At 37.8% G+C, this 12,974-nt stretch overlaps 1 protein-coding gene across 1 annotated transcript in view; it reads right to left on the bottom strand.

Annotated features, from left to right (window-relative positions):
• Positions 1–1,130: 1,130 nt before the first annotated feature.
• The window catches only part of LOC126853952 (homeobox protein Nkx-6.1-like), a 31,987-nt gene continuing 20,143 nt past the window's right edge, over positions 1,131–12,974 (bottom strand). The window contains exon 4 of the mRNA XM_050600214.1: positions 1,131–1,691. Coding sequence (XP_050456171.1) covers positions 1,476–1,691 — 216 coding nt within the window. The 3' untranslated portion in view covers positions 1,131–1,475. The remainder of the gene's footprint in view (positions 1,692–12,974) is intronic.

Raw genomic sequence — 12,974 nt, 5'->3', positions numbered from 1 at the left:
TCTTTCGAAAAAATTTGTACATAAATGTTGGCATTTAAAATGCGATATATCTGTCTAATGAACCAATTCAAATTATGTTAAAAGACTCATTTAATATACGCTAGATTCGTATTTATCTCTTGGAGCAAGGTAATCGTGAAGTATTACCGTAGTCACAAAAGCAAGCCCAGTTTATGATAATAAATTGGTGTCGTAACTGCTCGCGATTAATTAGACTTTCTCGGGTCGACAACCGCGCAATCGTCCTTGGATCGTACTTCAGTTTGATCGAGCGACACTCCAAAATTTCGGGATCGGCGACATTTGATCGTGAAATAGCGACGAATCGATAGACTTTATCATTGATATTTAGAATTGTCATGATCAATTACTTAGATCAATTAAACAATGATATATATAAAATTTGAATTTAAATAGTCGCGAACAAAAAGTCATATTGTCGGATGGCAAAATTACGGTGTATCAATTTTTTTATCTCTTCTCAAGAAATTTCTTTCCTTACTTATTCGCGATTTTTCTTAATTAATTCGAAAGAGAAAGAACAAATGGAATATATTTTTGCGCTTTATACATTAATTTATATAATGTTCAATTTCAACATAAATTAATTATTCTTTGGTTAATGTTTAGTCAAAACCGAGTCGCTAGTTCTTGAGTACTCACAAAATCCGCCATATCAGCGCGTATTCGCAATATTTCGAAGCCAATCGAAGCATCTGTTAGAATCGGTCAAAATTATGACGGTCGCCATAAAGATCTATTCGCTCCAAGAAGCCACGACTACCCTCGACTATAACAGCACGATTGCAAACACTATCGCGAAATGCGAAGATTAGATATATCAGGCATCTTACAACTCGCGCGTTTTCTCTCGGCCGCCTTAATAATATTTTTTTTTTTTCAAAATTAATCTTTAGGAAAGACTAGGGAATGATAATTAAAATTCTAATCAAAATCCAAGTATAAAATCCGCTCGAAGTTAACCGGAAAGTGCACCCCTTTTCTATTTCATTATAAATCTTTTATCTTCCTCTTATAATTCAACAAGAATCGCTCCACACAGCATAAATATTCTCGCGAGAGAGATCTCTGCTCTCTATTAAATTATTTAAATCGTCTCTTGTGCTCTCCGCTGTTCGGAGAAGACGCGCGACTTCCCGGACATTCCGTACATCACTTGCGATGCCGCGTTAAGCGTCCGGCTAAATCACGAAGAAAGACACGCGTACACACACTCTCACGTACGTCACCCCCTTTTTTTTTTCTTCCTCTCTTTCTCTGCGCCGCCGTTCAGTCGTTCCGCGATCATCCGCGAGCCGACACGCGCATTGTTCTCCGAACAAGCCGCGAGGAATCCTTTGATACGCGCCGCCCCCGGGCCACGCCTTAGCCTTCTCCTCCTGCAACCCTCTTTTCCCTTTTTTCGCGTCCCCGCGTGTCCCCGGGTCCACCCCCGCCGTCCGGACCGGCGGTTCTCAATGCCTGTATTGCTGCTCGAGTTCCCTTCGCAGTCTTTTCGCGGCGGTTTCGCCGCCGGCGCCACCGCCACTACCACCATCGGTTTCCGCGTCGCTGCAACCGTCCTCACCCTCGGCGACGACGCCCTCGACCTCCTCCTGCCGCCGTTTCGCCGTCGCCATCTCCGCCGCGTGCTTCTTCCGCCACTTTGTCCGCCGATTCTGGAACCACACCTGAAAATCGGAAATCGGACGCTCGTGTTAGTAGATTTTCAATCATGATTTTATATTCAATGTATTCCAATATTTTATCCATAATCTTTTCTACCACAAACGGATCTCGACATAAAATTTCACGGCAACGTTGTAATTTGTTTTCGATAAAATTGAAAGCAATAAATAAATATATATAGAGGACATTTGGTGAGATAGTTTTTTTTACAGGTTATTGACAAGTATGATAATTTCTTTCTCCTTCTCGATTTTTCCGAAGAATGAATTAATCTTCGAAATAAAAATCTCTATCGCGAAGTGGCCGTTCCACGCGGATTATTGAAACTGCCGACTCTCGACATCTTTAACATCGTTCGCTCGCGGTCTCCATTCGACCTCTCTCGATTAATACGCTGGCCTCGACTCTAGCGGGCGTCTATAACATTTGAATTAACGGGTCCCGGAGAAAATTCATCGGCGACGAGCTTCCCGCGGGGACTGGGGGGGGGGAGAGGCTTGGAAACGGCGTTAACTTAAGGTGCCCCTCCGCACCTATAAAGCTCGAGATACACAGTAGGAGTCTGTGTCCCCACAACAATGTATTTAATTAACGTAACGGGTGTCAGGGGAGCACGGGGAGCTTCACCGTAGCGCGATTGCACCCACAAACCACCCCCGATCCATGCCAGCCCATGTGGCCCCGCTAAACTCCTCCTCCTCCTTCTCTTCCTGCTCTTCGTCCTCCCTCCTCTAGTCACCCCCGTTACCGCCGCCACCGCCGCTTTTCCGTATCCAACCCCAATCCGCAGGCTTGTTCAATGGCCGCCAAGTCGAGAGCTTAAATTAAAGATATAAGCGTCTCGGTGAGCGAGCGCGGGCGCGAAGCGGTAAACGAATTAAAAAGTAAACGGCCGGCCGTAAAAGTTAATGGCTGTTCGGATGAAAATTAAAATACTCGAGGAATTAAGATAACGGAGAGGCAGGCGAATGGACAATCTGCAGGGATTGACTGCAGGCAAGCGTCGGACGTAAAAAAGCAGTTCGGCCCGGCAACGAAAATCCAATTTGTATTTCATGCTCGGTCTTCATGAAGAAAGAGAGAAGCATAAAAGGAAGAGATAAAGGGTAAAAGAAAGCAGGAGACGAGAGGAAAAGATTAGGCGGCGCTAAATTTAGTTGTTAAATTTAATCGCTTGATAAACAAAAGATTATTCGATTCTTTTATTCAAACTAAATGAAAAAAATCTATAATTGCATATTCTTCGCGAAAAAGTCTTTTCCATTTGACAAGTTTTTCATTTTTGAAATGTAGCGTTTTCTTTTCGAGATATGACATAGAGGAGATATCATCGATAAGTAGATATCTCAATTATTATCGGAGAAAGAAAATGTGTTTTTGAGACATCATGAGTTAATGATGCATTCATTTATGATGTTCTTGATAAAGTATTCTTCGAAACGTATAAGTATTAGAGGGAAAGATATAGATGCACGGATGTGCAACGGACACGCAATTTCTATAAACAAGCTCTTTCCGTCCACGAGGATTCGTAATTTCTGAGATATCGTTCAATGGATCGGAGAAACTGAGGACAATCAAAATTGATGCTAAGTTTACCGAACTCTCCCTCGGGATCGCGTGCGCGAATCGACCTAGTTTTCCTCTATTAGTATCGACCCTAGTTTACTTTGCTCCAAACAAACTTTAAAGACGAAAGCATTTTTATAGTTGCATTCTTTCTAAATCCAAATGCAACATCTCACTTTTCCAGAAACGCAAATGCTATAAATAAAGAATACTATTATTATTGTTTTTTTTTAATACATGAATTGCTTGATGAAATATACATTTTATCGAGATTATTTGATATTTATAAAATAATTGGAAAATTTACTTTAACTTATATTGTTTTTCAAAATACATCTTATATTTTATAAAACATTTTTATTTTCGTATTGTTTAAAAATTTCTAGCTACGTTGCATAACATAGATATAAAGGTTTCTAGACGATCTAGCATCGAAAAGATAAAAAGTCGGCGATTTTCCCCTTTTCGACGAAATGATAAAAAACCGATTTGGGGATGCAACCGCAAAGCCTTTCCGATCGTTATTCTTTAAATTGTCACGACTGATACAGTGCGAAAATGTAAATGCAAAGGAAGTCTTGGTCGGGATTCATCCATCTTATTTTTGAACGCATTAGTCACGCGCACATTGCGGGGAAAACGGGGGCGGGGGGGAACCGGTGGTCGTCGTTTTCCCCTTTCTTCCCGCCCTCCCTCTTGCTCCCTCGTCGACGACGCTGCGCGTCGTCTCACAACTGTTCGATTTATTAAATCAGGATTATCTAAGCCCATTACATTGTCCCGCGAGCTAGATACAAAACCGCATTTGTAACTCGCGTAAAGCTCTTAGGGCGGGCCCGCAGAGAGCGGCACTGATTTCCGCGGTCATCCACCTACCCTCCACCTCATCTCTCCACGTCTCCTCTCCCCCGTCTATAACAGATAATACCGATAGCATCTGATCTCGCCGTTGATATCGTTGCCGGGACAATTTATTATGCGAAAGATTACGGCCGTGTGACTCACTTTTCGCCCTCGTGGAGCGACAAAATTCGCGCGATCAAGTTCTCGTTCGAGTCGAAACTCCATGAGATCACCTCGAAACTAGATTGTTTAAAAATTGTAAATTAACTGTATAATTAATATTATGGACAAAGTACCGTGTATAATTTGATCCAATTCTCTAAATAATTTTACCATTTTTATAATCTATTTTATTTGTATTATTTATTTTATTTACATAGTGTGAAATAATTCAAACAATTTTTTTTTTATATTTTTCTAACAATGTAGAGAAAAAAATGTGCAACGTTTTGGACATTTTTGATGTTATAACTTCGTTAGAATTATTTTATTAGAGACAGTTTATATTTTACATCGAGATTTTCTCTAGTAATTAAAAATTTTTTTTAAATATAATTATCATATCAGTAAAATATTCTTTAAATGTTTTGAAGAAACATAATTTATTTCAAAATATAGCTCTATAATGAAAATAGAAAGACAATAAAAATAACTGATAAGTAAAAACGAGAGAATAAAGTGGTAGGAAAAAAAACAGACGCTCCAAGAAAACCGATCGGAAAAGAAGCAAAGATTGTAAGATAATGCAAAACATAGATGTAGGTGAAAATTGGGAAAAAAACATAGAGAGAAAGAAGAACTCTGAAATGAGCGACAGATTGGGACATTTTGTGGAAAGGGAAACGAAAGAGGAGTTAGGAATTTGCGAGAGGAAGATAAAAAGAGGGAGATAGAGATGGAAGAACTGTGTAAGCGTAGGAACGGATTTCGATGTAAATGCATGAAAAGGAAAGAAAACTGCGCGGATCACAGTTGCAAATTGCTCCTTCTCTCTTGCTCTACATTCGTGTATATTCATTGTAAAATGTCATCAGCGTCGCTCTGATAGTTCTAATCAGTTTTTATTTCTGCTTTCGAAGAGGGAAGAAAAGATTACATTAGATATGTGACTTTCGTTGTTACTTACAGAATACGAATTGTATTAAACAAATAAGACTTTAAATGAAAAAGTAATAATTTAACGAATTTACAAGAAATATTATATATGAAACAAGTTGTTGTTAACATTATATATTTGAAATATTTTGGCACCGAATTATCAATAATATGGTATTCAGCCTTGGTAGAATATAAATAACGCGCTAATGTTTACATACCTCGGCATTGTTATTATACGCGCTAATGTTTACATGCCTCGACACTGTTATCATACGCGCAGCGTCACTCGAGCAGAAAGGTAAAGTATGGTGCGAGACGGTCTGTCAAATTTCTTTTTTCAACGCGATCGCGAAAAGTATCGGGAAATAATTTGCAATGAAGTAATATTAAATTACACATCAAAATATTATTAAAGTTAATGAAATATAATTGAGTAGATTATCAGAGACGACATTAATAAATGAAAATTTAATGATTTTTTGTGAGAAACGAATCGCGCTTAAATGGAGCACTTTCGCGTTTTCGAGGATTCACGATTGCCAAAAAGTCAATTAAAGGGAAGCGTTGCCAGAAATACGGGAAAACTTCCGATCGATTGAATTACGATATTAAAAGAACGACGAATGCACTCGTGGAACGAATAAGAGAAATGCATCTTAGCAGTTAAAACTCAAGAGAGCAAAAGCAAAAGGAAATATCATATTTTCTATGCTTTCTAAAATAAAAATAAAAATACGCATTATTAATGGTTTGGCATGCTTATCTAATACCTATTACTATTACTCGTATTCCGCGTATAAAAGCACTTAATAATCCAAATATAAATGCATTAATCTTTTTAACTTTTATTTAATTCTTTTAGTAATTCTATTATATCTCACAATAATTGTGCTGATTATTAAATCTAAAATTGATAGTTTAAAAATATTTTATATTATAGTTTTTGTGTGCAATTTTTTTTAACTTATAAACTCGAGAAAACGCTTCGTAAATGCTTCATTTTATGATTAATGTGCGATCGATCATGTCATTCAGAGATATGCAACCAATATCACTGCTGTCATCGCGTCGACACATTACACCCGTATCTTTTTTTAAAATTCATATTCGCGTCCGGCGCGTAAAAAAGGTGCATCGGAGCTTAAAAATTTATCGACGGCTCTTTTGAATAATAACCGAACCGACCAATGACGTGGAAAACTTTCGAGTAAATGTCACACATGACTCCGCACGCATCGTTAAGCATTACCAGCCCCAGACACGTTTAACTGAATTTTATCCTTATAACTCTTTCTCTTACATATCTTCCGCGCGTACTCGATCTTTATTTTAAATTTTGATATATGAAATATAATATTCTATATATATGACGGGGAAAATCAATGTATCTTATTATTGATTATAATCATGTTACTGTGAAAATTTAAATATATTTGCAAAAAGAAATAACATTTAAAGAAAATTAATATGCTATAGTCTTGATATTTTTTGTTATGACAAACTTGTTAATCAGATCACAATTAAGACCTTATTTTTGCAAGAGATATTGTTTTTCACGCACATAAAATACATGACATTTATTAATATTGTCTACTAAACTAACTAAATAAATAATAAAATAAGGAAGAACAAAAGTTTTAATATCTCTTTTTTACAATGGCATTGTGATCGCGAAAAGGTAGAAAAACCTGAGTTTTGCCTTTTGTCATGTTGATGCACGCGATATGATAATATAGCGTGAAACATATCTGTGTGATGCAAACAAAACTATTGAGCCTCGACCGATGCCCTTTAACGCATTGACTGCTCGGGCTTCTTTTAGTATAAAATTTGCATTTACGCCATATGGCGTGACGCGACAGCCTATTTGTAACCCACCGACCGGGGGGTGGAGTAACGAGAACTCCTAAATACCATCAAACCGAGAGTGTTAACCGCCGCAAGCTCGATATTTGTGTCACATGTTACATTAGCTTTGTCGTAAAGCAGGTCGATGATGATAAGCGCACGTTTCTGTCGATTTGTCAAAAGAGTGAATAATTAATGCTTTTTTTATCTTTGCTTATAACATTTTATTTTACATTTTTTTATTGATACTAAATAAAATATAATATTAATAATTTATTATAATATTATTTTCTCTATAATTCTTCTCTCATAATGTCTTTATAATTCACATTTTTTAGCATTACTAGAAATATGCATGATATATTTACACATGTTTTAATATTTAAATATGTATTTATTGCGCGCACGTGGTTTCCGCTCAATTCTTCAGGTACAATTTAGTTCTACTAGGAATATATTAAGATTGCATAAATATGATATATATTCATTCTAGAAGATTGGAAATTCTTTCGTCGCACGCACACCTCGAGTGATTTGAACCACATGGGTGTTGCGAATCGCGGCCGCGATTTCGCGTCGTCAATCGGTTCGGAGTAATCCACGGTTCGCAATATTACAGAGTGCTGGTAGCAGAATGTTTCTTCGAGTAATAAGTAATGCGATCTCTTCGCGGGTATGGCCGAGAAGAGAGGAAGGGGAGGGCGAGGATGTTCCAAGGACGACGGAGGGTAGTTGGCTTGCCGGCGATAATGCGCTCCTCTGTATTCCGTTGCCGTAGCGCCTCCCCATATCGATATGTTTCCTCTCCCTCTCGTTCCTCTCTCTCTCTTGCCCCTTTCCTCCCGCGACACCCCCACGACCCCCGATCACCCATTTGGCCCCACTCGGAGATCAAATGGCTTCACCGATTCGCGTTATCCCCAATATTCTATTTTTATTTCGGAATCAAATTTCACGGCGGCCGTCGCGATCCCGACGAATTTTTACGACTCTCTTTCTCTCTCTTTTCCTCGACAGAGGACATTGGTGGAATCTTTCGCTCTCAGAAAACTCTCGTCGAGGCGATTCGATCTTGATATTCGCAATGTTGTTATGGAGTACGTTATGAGATCTAATAGCGCGTTGAAATGAAATAAGCACATTGCGATATTATTATTGTCTTTTTAACAAATGCATCGAACAAACTTTTTGCAGCTTAAAGAAATATATTTACAATTAATTTATAAAGTTGGTTTTTGATATTCGATTTACTTGCACGTACAGTTTTTCCATGAATTTCCGCGAAAGAATTTTCTCGTTAGAGCAGCTGCTCTTAATTCTTCGAGAGATACTCTCCCGCTTGCCGTACGTCTTAATAGGGCAAAGAATTGTTTCTCTCTTTTATGTTATCATCCCCATCGAGATGCTCCTGCGTTTATTAAAACGCTCCCTATTTAATTTCCACGTGGCGTGTCTTCGCGTTTGAAATATCTGTTGGTTTAAAACTCTGTCGGTTCAAATAAAAAAGATTCGACCAGCATCTTACTGTCATTTTACTGTCATTGTTTATTAACATTTAATTTACACGTTATGATATCGTTAACAAAATTTTTCTATAAAAGATAAATGTTAAGCGAAAAAATATTAAACGAAAAAAATTTGTGTCATTTTTATTTTACAACATATTATTGACATATGTCATTCACACATAAATTTTTGCGCGTAATTTTCTTTGTCTGACTCATATATCTATAAAGTTGAACTGTTTCACGAGTTTGAAAATGATACACAGCATATATATATTTCACCACTTAAAATCGTCGCTATGATTCGCTTCGTTGAAAATCTTCTCTGAGCTATAAGTATTCAGCGATCCGCGAAGATGATATAAACGCGATTCGAAAATTTATTGTCATCGTCTGTTCACGATTGTAAACGCTTGCGTCCTTTTTATAAAATCTTCGAAAAATTGCTTTGTGTTCGTTACAAGGGGAAAAATTGCAGCAATTTAAGAGGAACCTAATAATCCTCCGCTACTGTTATCGTGAAAAGAAATATAACAGGAAAATATTAATATTGTATATATGTATGACAATGTACTGATACATTGATCAAGTCCGATTGAGGGATTCTCTTCGATGATTTAGGAGTAAAACTTTCATTCACATCGAACCCATGGCTGCGTCAAGATTTGTGTTTTTTGAATCTTGAATTATAAATAAAATATCTATAACATCCACATGTTTATTAATAAATTATAAAATTGTTTCAAGAAACAAGAGTGTTTCTGCTCAATAGTTACTCTTGATTGACTTCGAATTAATTGTTTGCAAATGCAGAATGTAACTCTAATCCGAATTAGAAACGTATATATGGCACATGTATGTGAAGGAGCGATATATGTCGACGCATAGCGTTGCTAATTTCGACAAGAAACGCATTATGTAGAATATCTTTAGACGTTTGAGCGGTCAACTGACTCGATAATGAACACCCGTTAATCTGAATACAGCGAGACGATCTTATAGTGATGTAGACACTTTATGTATATTTCTTACGTACAATAATTTGCTTTTAAAAATATAAAGAAATACATAATAAATTATACATATAAAATTTATATTGGAAAGCAGATATAAATTATATATCGGTGTGCGATATTTTTAAATTTATTGTAAAGTCAAAGTAAATTTAATGCTTGCTGTCGCGTGATTTATCTGATATTAATTAAAAAAAATTATAATTCGGAATTGTTTTTAGATATTTTTATGTTTTTATATCTGTTACTTTATATAAACTAATTCAATCGATCTCATATTGGAATAAAATCTACATTTCCGGGATTTCTTAGTTTTATGACGGACAATATATTTATCACCGCATTATTTTGAAAAATAAATAAATAATATAAAATAATAAATAGCAAGCATATGAAAGTATCTAAGCATAGAATGCATTTCGTATAATAATAGCTTCTATTGCATCCATCGGATGCGAGCGATACGTCATCGGAAAGCAATTACCGCGTGCATGATCGCGACGCAACAGCGACGTGTGTCTGGTTTATCAAATCATTCGGATCATCGAGACGATTTCTCGCTTTAATAATCGTGATAATCGAACGTAACCGAACTTTGCGCTCGAGAGCGAGATATTCACTTTTCTTGCATCGGTATCGAAATATTGTACCCCCAGAAAAAGACTCTTAATAATTTCCCGAGGTCGGCCCATACAATTACGCGGCCCATAAAACATAATGGCGCCTCGGGCGCCCGTGTATACACCCCGATATAATTCCGAGCCGGCGATCACGACGAGATCGTTCCGCTGGGCAGGGTCGAGCGGAAGGAAGAGAACGAGGAGCGAGAACAAGGGGAGGGAGATGGATGAAGTAAGGTGAGATGAAAGATGAATAGAGAAAGAAAGATCTGAGCAACAGCAGCCGCTGAGGAAGGTGGCTGGCAGGTTTGGCCAAAAAAAATAAAGTCGGTTCAAGAAGGAGAGAGAAAAAGGAGAGAAAGTTGAGGCCGAGGCGGTGGAATCGCCAGCATTATGGAGTCAAGTACATGTGGGCCAATTTCGAGGGTACGCGAAATGTGGTGCGGTGCGGTGCGATGCGGTGCGGTGCGGTGCGGTGCGGCACACTGATGGTAGTGGGAGTTGAATGAAGGGAACGCCGCCTGCTGCCGTGATTTATCACGCCACGCCGCGCACCGCTCGGCGTACATACACCGCCATGATGATACATGGCAGAGGCGATGGAGGAGACGCGGGGAGGGAGGGAGAGAGAGAGAGAGAGAGAGAGGCCTTTCGCCTCGTACTAATTGACGTCATCGATATTGGTATCCGTCGACGAGCAGATTACTCCGCCGTAAACAACTCGGCCCACCGATCCACCCGCCCCGAGCCTCGCCGGTCCCCTCCGGTAGCCGTCATGCGTTCTGTTTGGATGGGGAACCACCGCGCCACTTTGCCATCAGCCGCCACTACTACTACCGTCACGAGGGGTAAATAGGGATACGTAATGCACGTTGTAAGGTCGTTGCATTTCTACATGTGCTGGTGATCCTATCGAGCGTTCGTCCCTTTTTGGAGGAGGCACAGTCCTCGTCATAGCGCAGGGCCCATTTGCGACATGTAGTTTGATATCGTGTTTAATGTGTTGGGGATGCTGCTGTTTTCAATTAACTCGGAATGGTGTACGATGTTTTGCTTAAAAGTAGCGACGAGAGAGGGAAATTGATTAGACGTAGGGGCGAACGGTAAATGTGACGATATGAATGTTCTTCATTGATAAGATTGATTGTTGCTTTTTTAATAGTTTTATAATGGTTCTTAAACGAGTAATCATTTCTAATAATTATGTAATAATTACAGATGATAATTTTTAGAAGCAGATCATTTTTTTGTTTCAATAATCTTTATATATTTATAAAAATATTCACATTATTTTTACAAAAAAAATATAATATATACATATTTGCAAGATATTTTTTATAATTTATTTTAATTCTTTTTCTAATGCATAGATTTCTATTCTGAATTAGGGCATAATATTACGTTTTATTCATTTAAATCATTCATTAATATGTAGAATATATTTAATGACATAAAATCAGACGCTTTTTTAAAAGCAGCATTCTTTGCAAATTTATTCAAATCCGTAACATAATTTAGAATAACAGGATCCGCGAACATTTTCTATAATGATTACATGACGCTGGAGATAACGGATTACTCAGCTCAGCAAAATTATAGGATAACTTTTTCTAAACATTTCCATTCACCGTAAATCGCTTCGCAGATAAAGAAAGAGGCTGCGCAGAACAGCCACTATAGTCGCTGACTTTCTGTCACAGCAATGAATCGCGATTGCCACACCCTCGGCATCATCTGTACAAGAAAGTATCTAATCCCCTTGATTCACGCTCGATGCCATCGCCTGTTTAACTCTCTTCGTTTTCCGTTCTCTATCTCTTTCTTTCTCTTTTAACATTCTCGAAAAGCCTCAAGATATCATCCGCTCTCGCGCTCTTTACCACCCTTCGAGCCCACCATCTATCTCTCATTCTCCTCGTCGCGATATACGCTGCGATATAAGAGAGAGATGTAAGATAGAGCGCCTGAGCGAAACAGGGGCGTTACGGTCTTTAACTCGCAAATGCTCCGCGTTCACTTTGCCGTATTAGATTCTAATAGGGGGACACACACGAGAGGGTCATTCATACTAAGAGCTCTTCGTCTCGTCTCGTCGCGTCGCATTGCACTTGACTTGCCTTAACTGAATGTTTACGTGGTATCTGATTAAATCGTGCTATATCATTGCCAATTTCGTCGACGACAAAGTCGGTATCACGGCAGTAGCTAATGATAGCCAGGCTTGTTTCTCTCATGTATAACTATCATGAAAACTGGCGTGACGAATCTAAAAGATTTATTTAGGAAAAAATTTATATTAATTTATGTGTTACATCTTATGTGTTGATACTTCAATTTTTTTTTTTTCAAAGTACCGCGTGGGATACAGTCAAAATTTTAATTTAGAAAAAAAAAAAAATAAATATATTTCGAGAAAATAAATTATTTTGTCAAAAAATTGTTTTCATTGATTAATGATTTATTAATTGAGAGATATATAATTCAGGTTTTAAAAATTTTCACAACACAGAATCATATAATAGAATAATTATCTGTAGATGATCTGTAACTAATCTTTTTTATTATTATGTACAAGCAAATAGAAGAAGTTTCATATGTGGTATGCTAGTTGTACACAAAGTACAACATATGATACATTTGTATCATTTATATTAGCTTAAATTGCGCATATATATTGCCGGAAAATCTCATTGCGAGAATTTATGCGAACCAACCACGCGCATTGTAGAGAGAAGCTCTTCCTTCCCCTGAAGGATATAGGAGTCACATTCGAGTAGCGACGTTCGGTT

Source organism: Cataglyphis hispanica, chromosome 13 (genome assembly GCF_021464435.1).
Source record: "Cataglyphis hispanica isolate Lineage 1 chromosome 13, ULB_Chis1_1.0, whole genome shotgun sequence".
Lineage (NCBI taxonomy): Eukaryota > Metazoa > Arthropoda > Insecta > Hymenoptera > Formicidae > Cataglyphis > Cataglyphis hispanica.
Note: the sequence above shows the minus strand (reverse complement) of the source record. Positions and strands in the feature narration are given on the sequence as shown.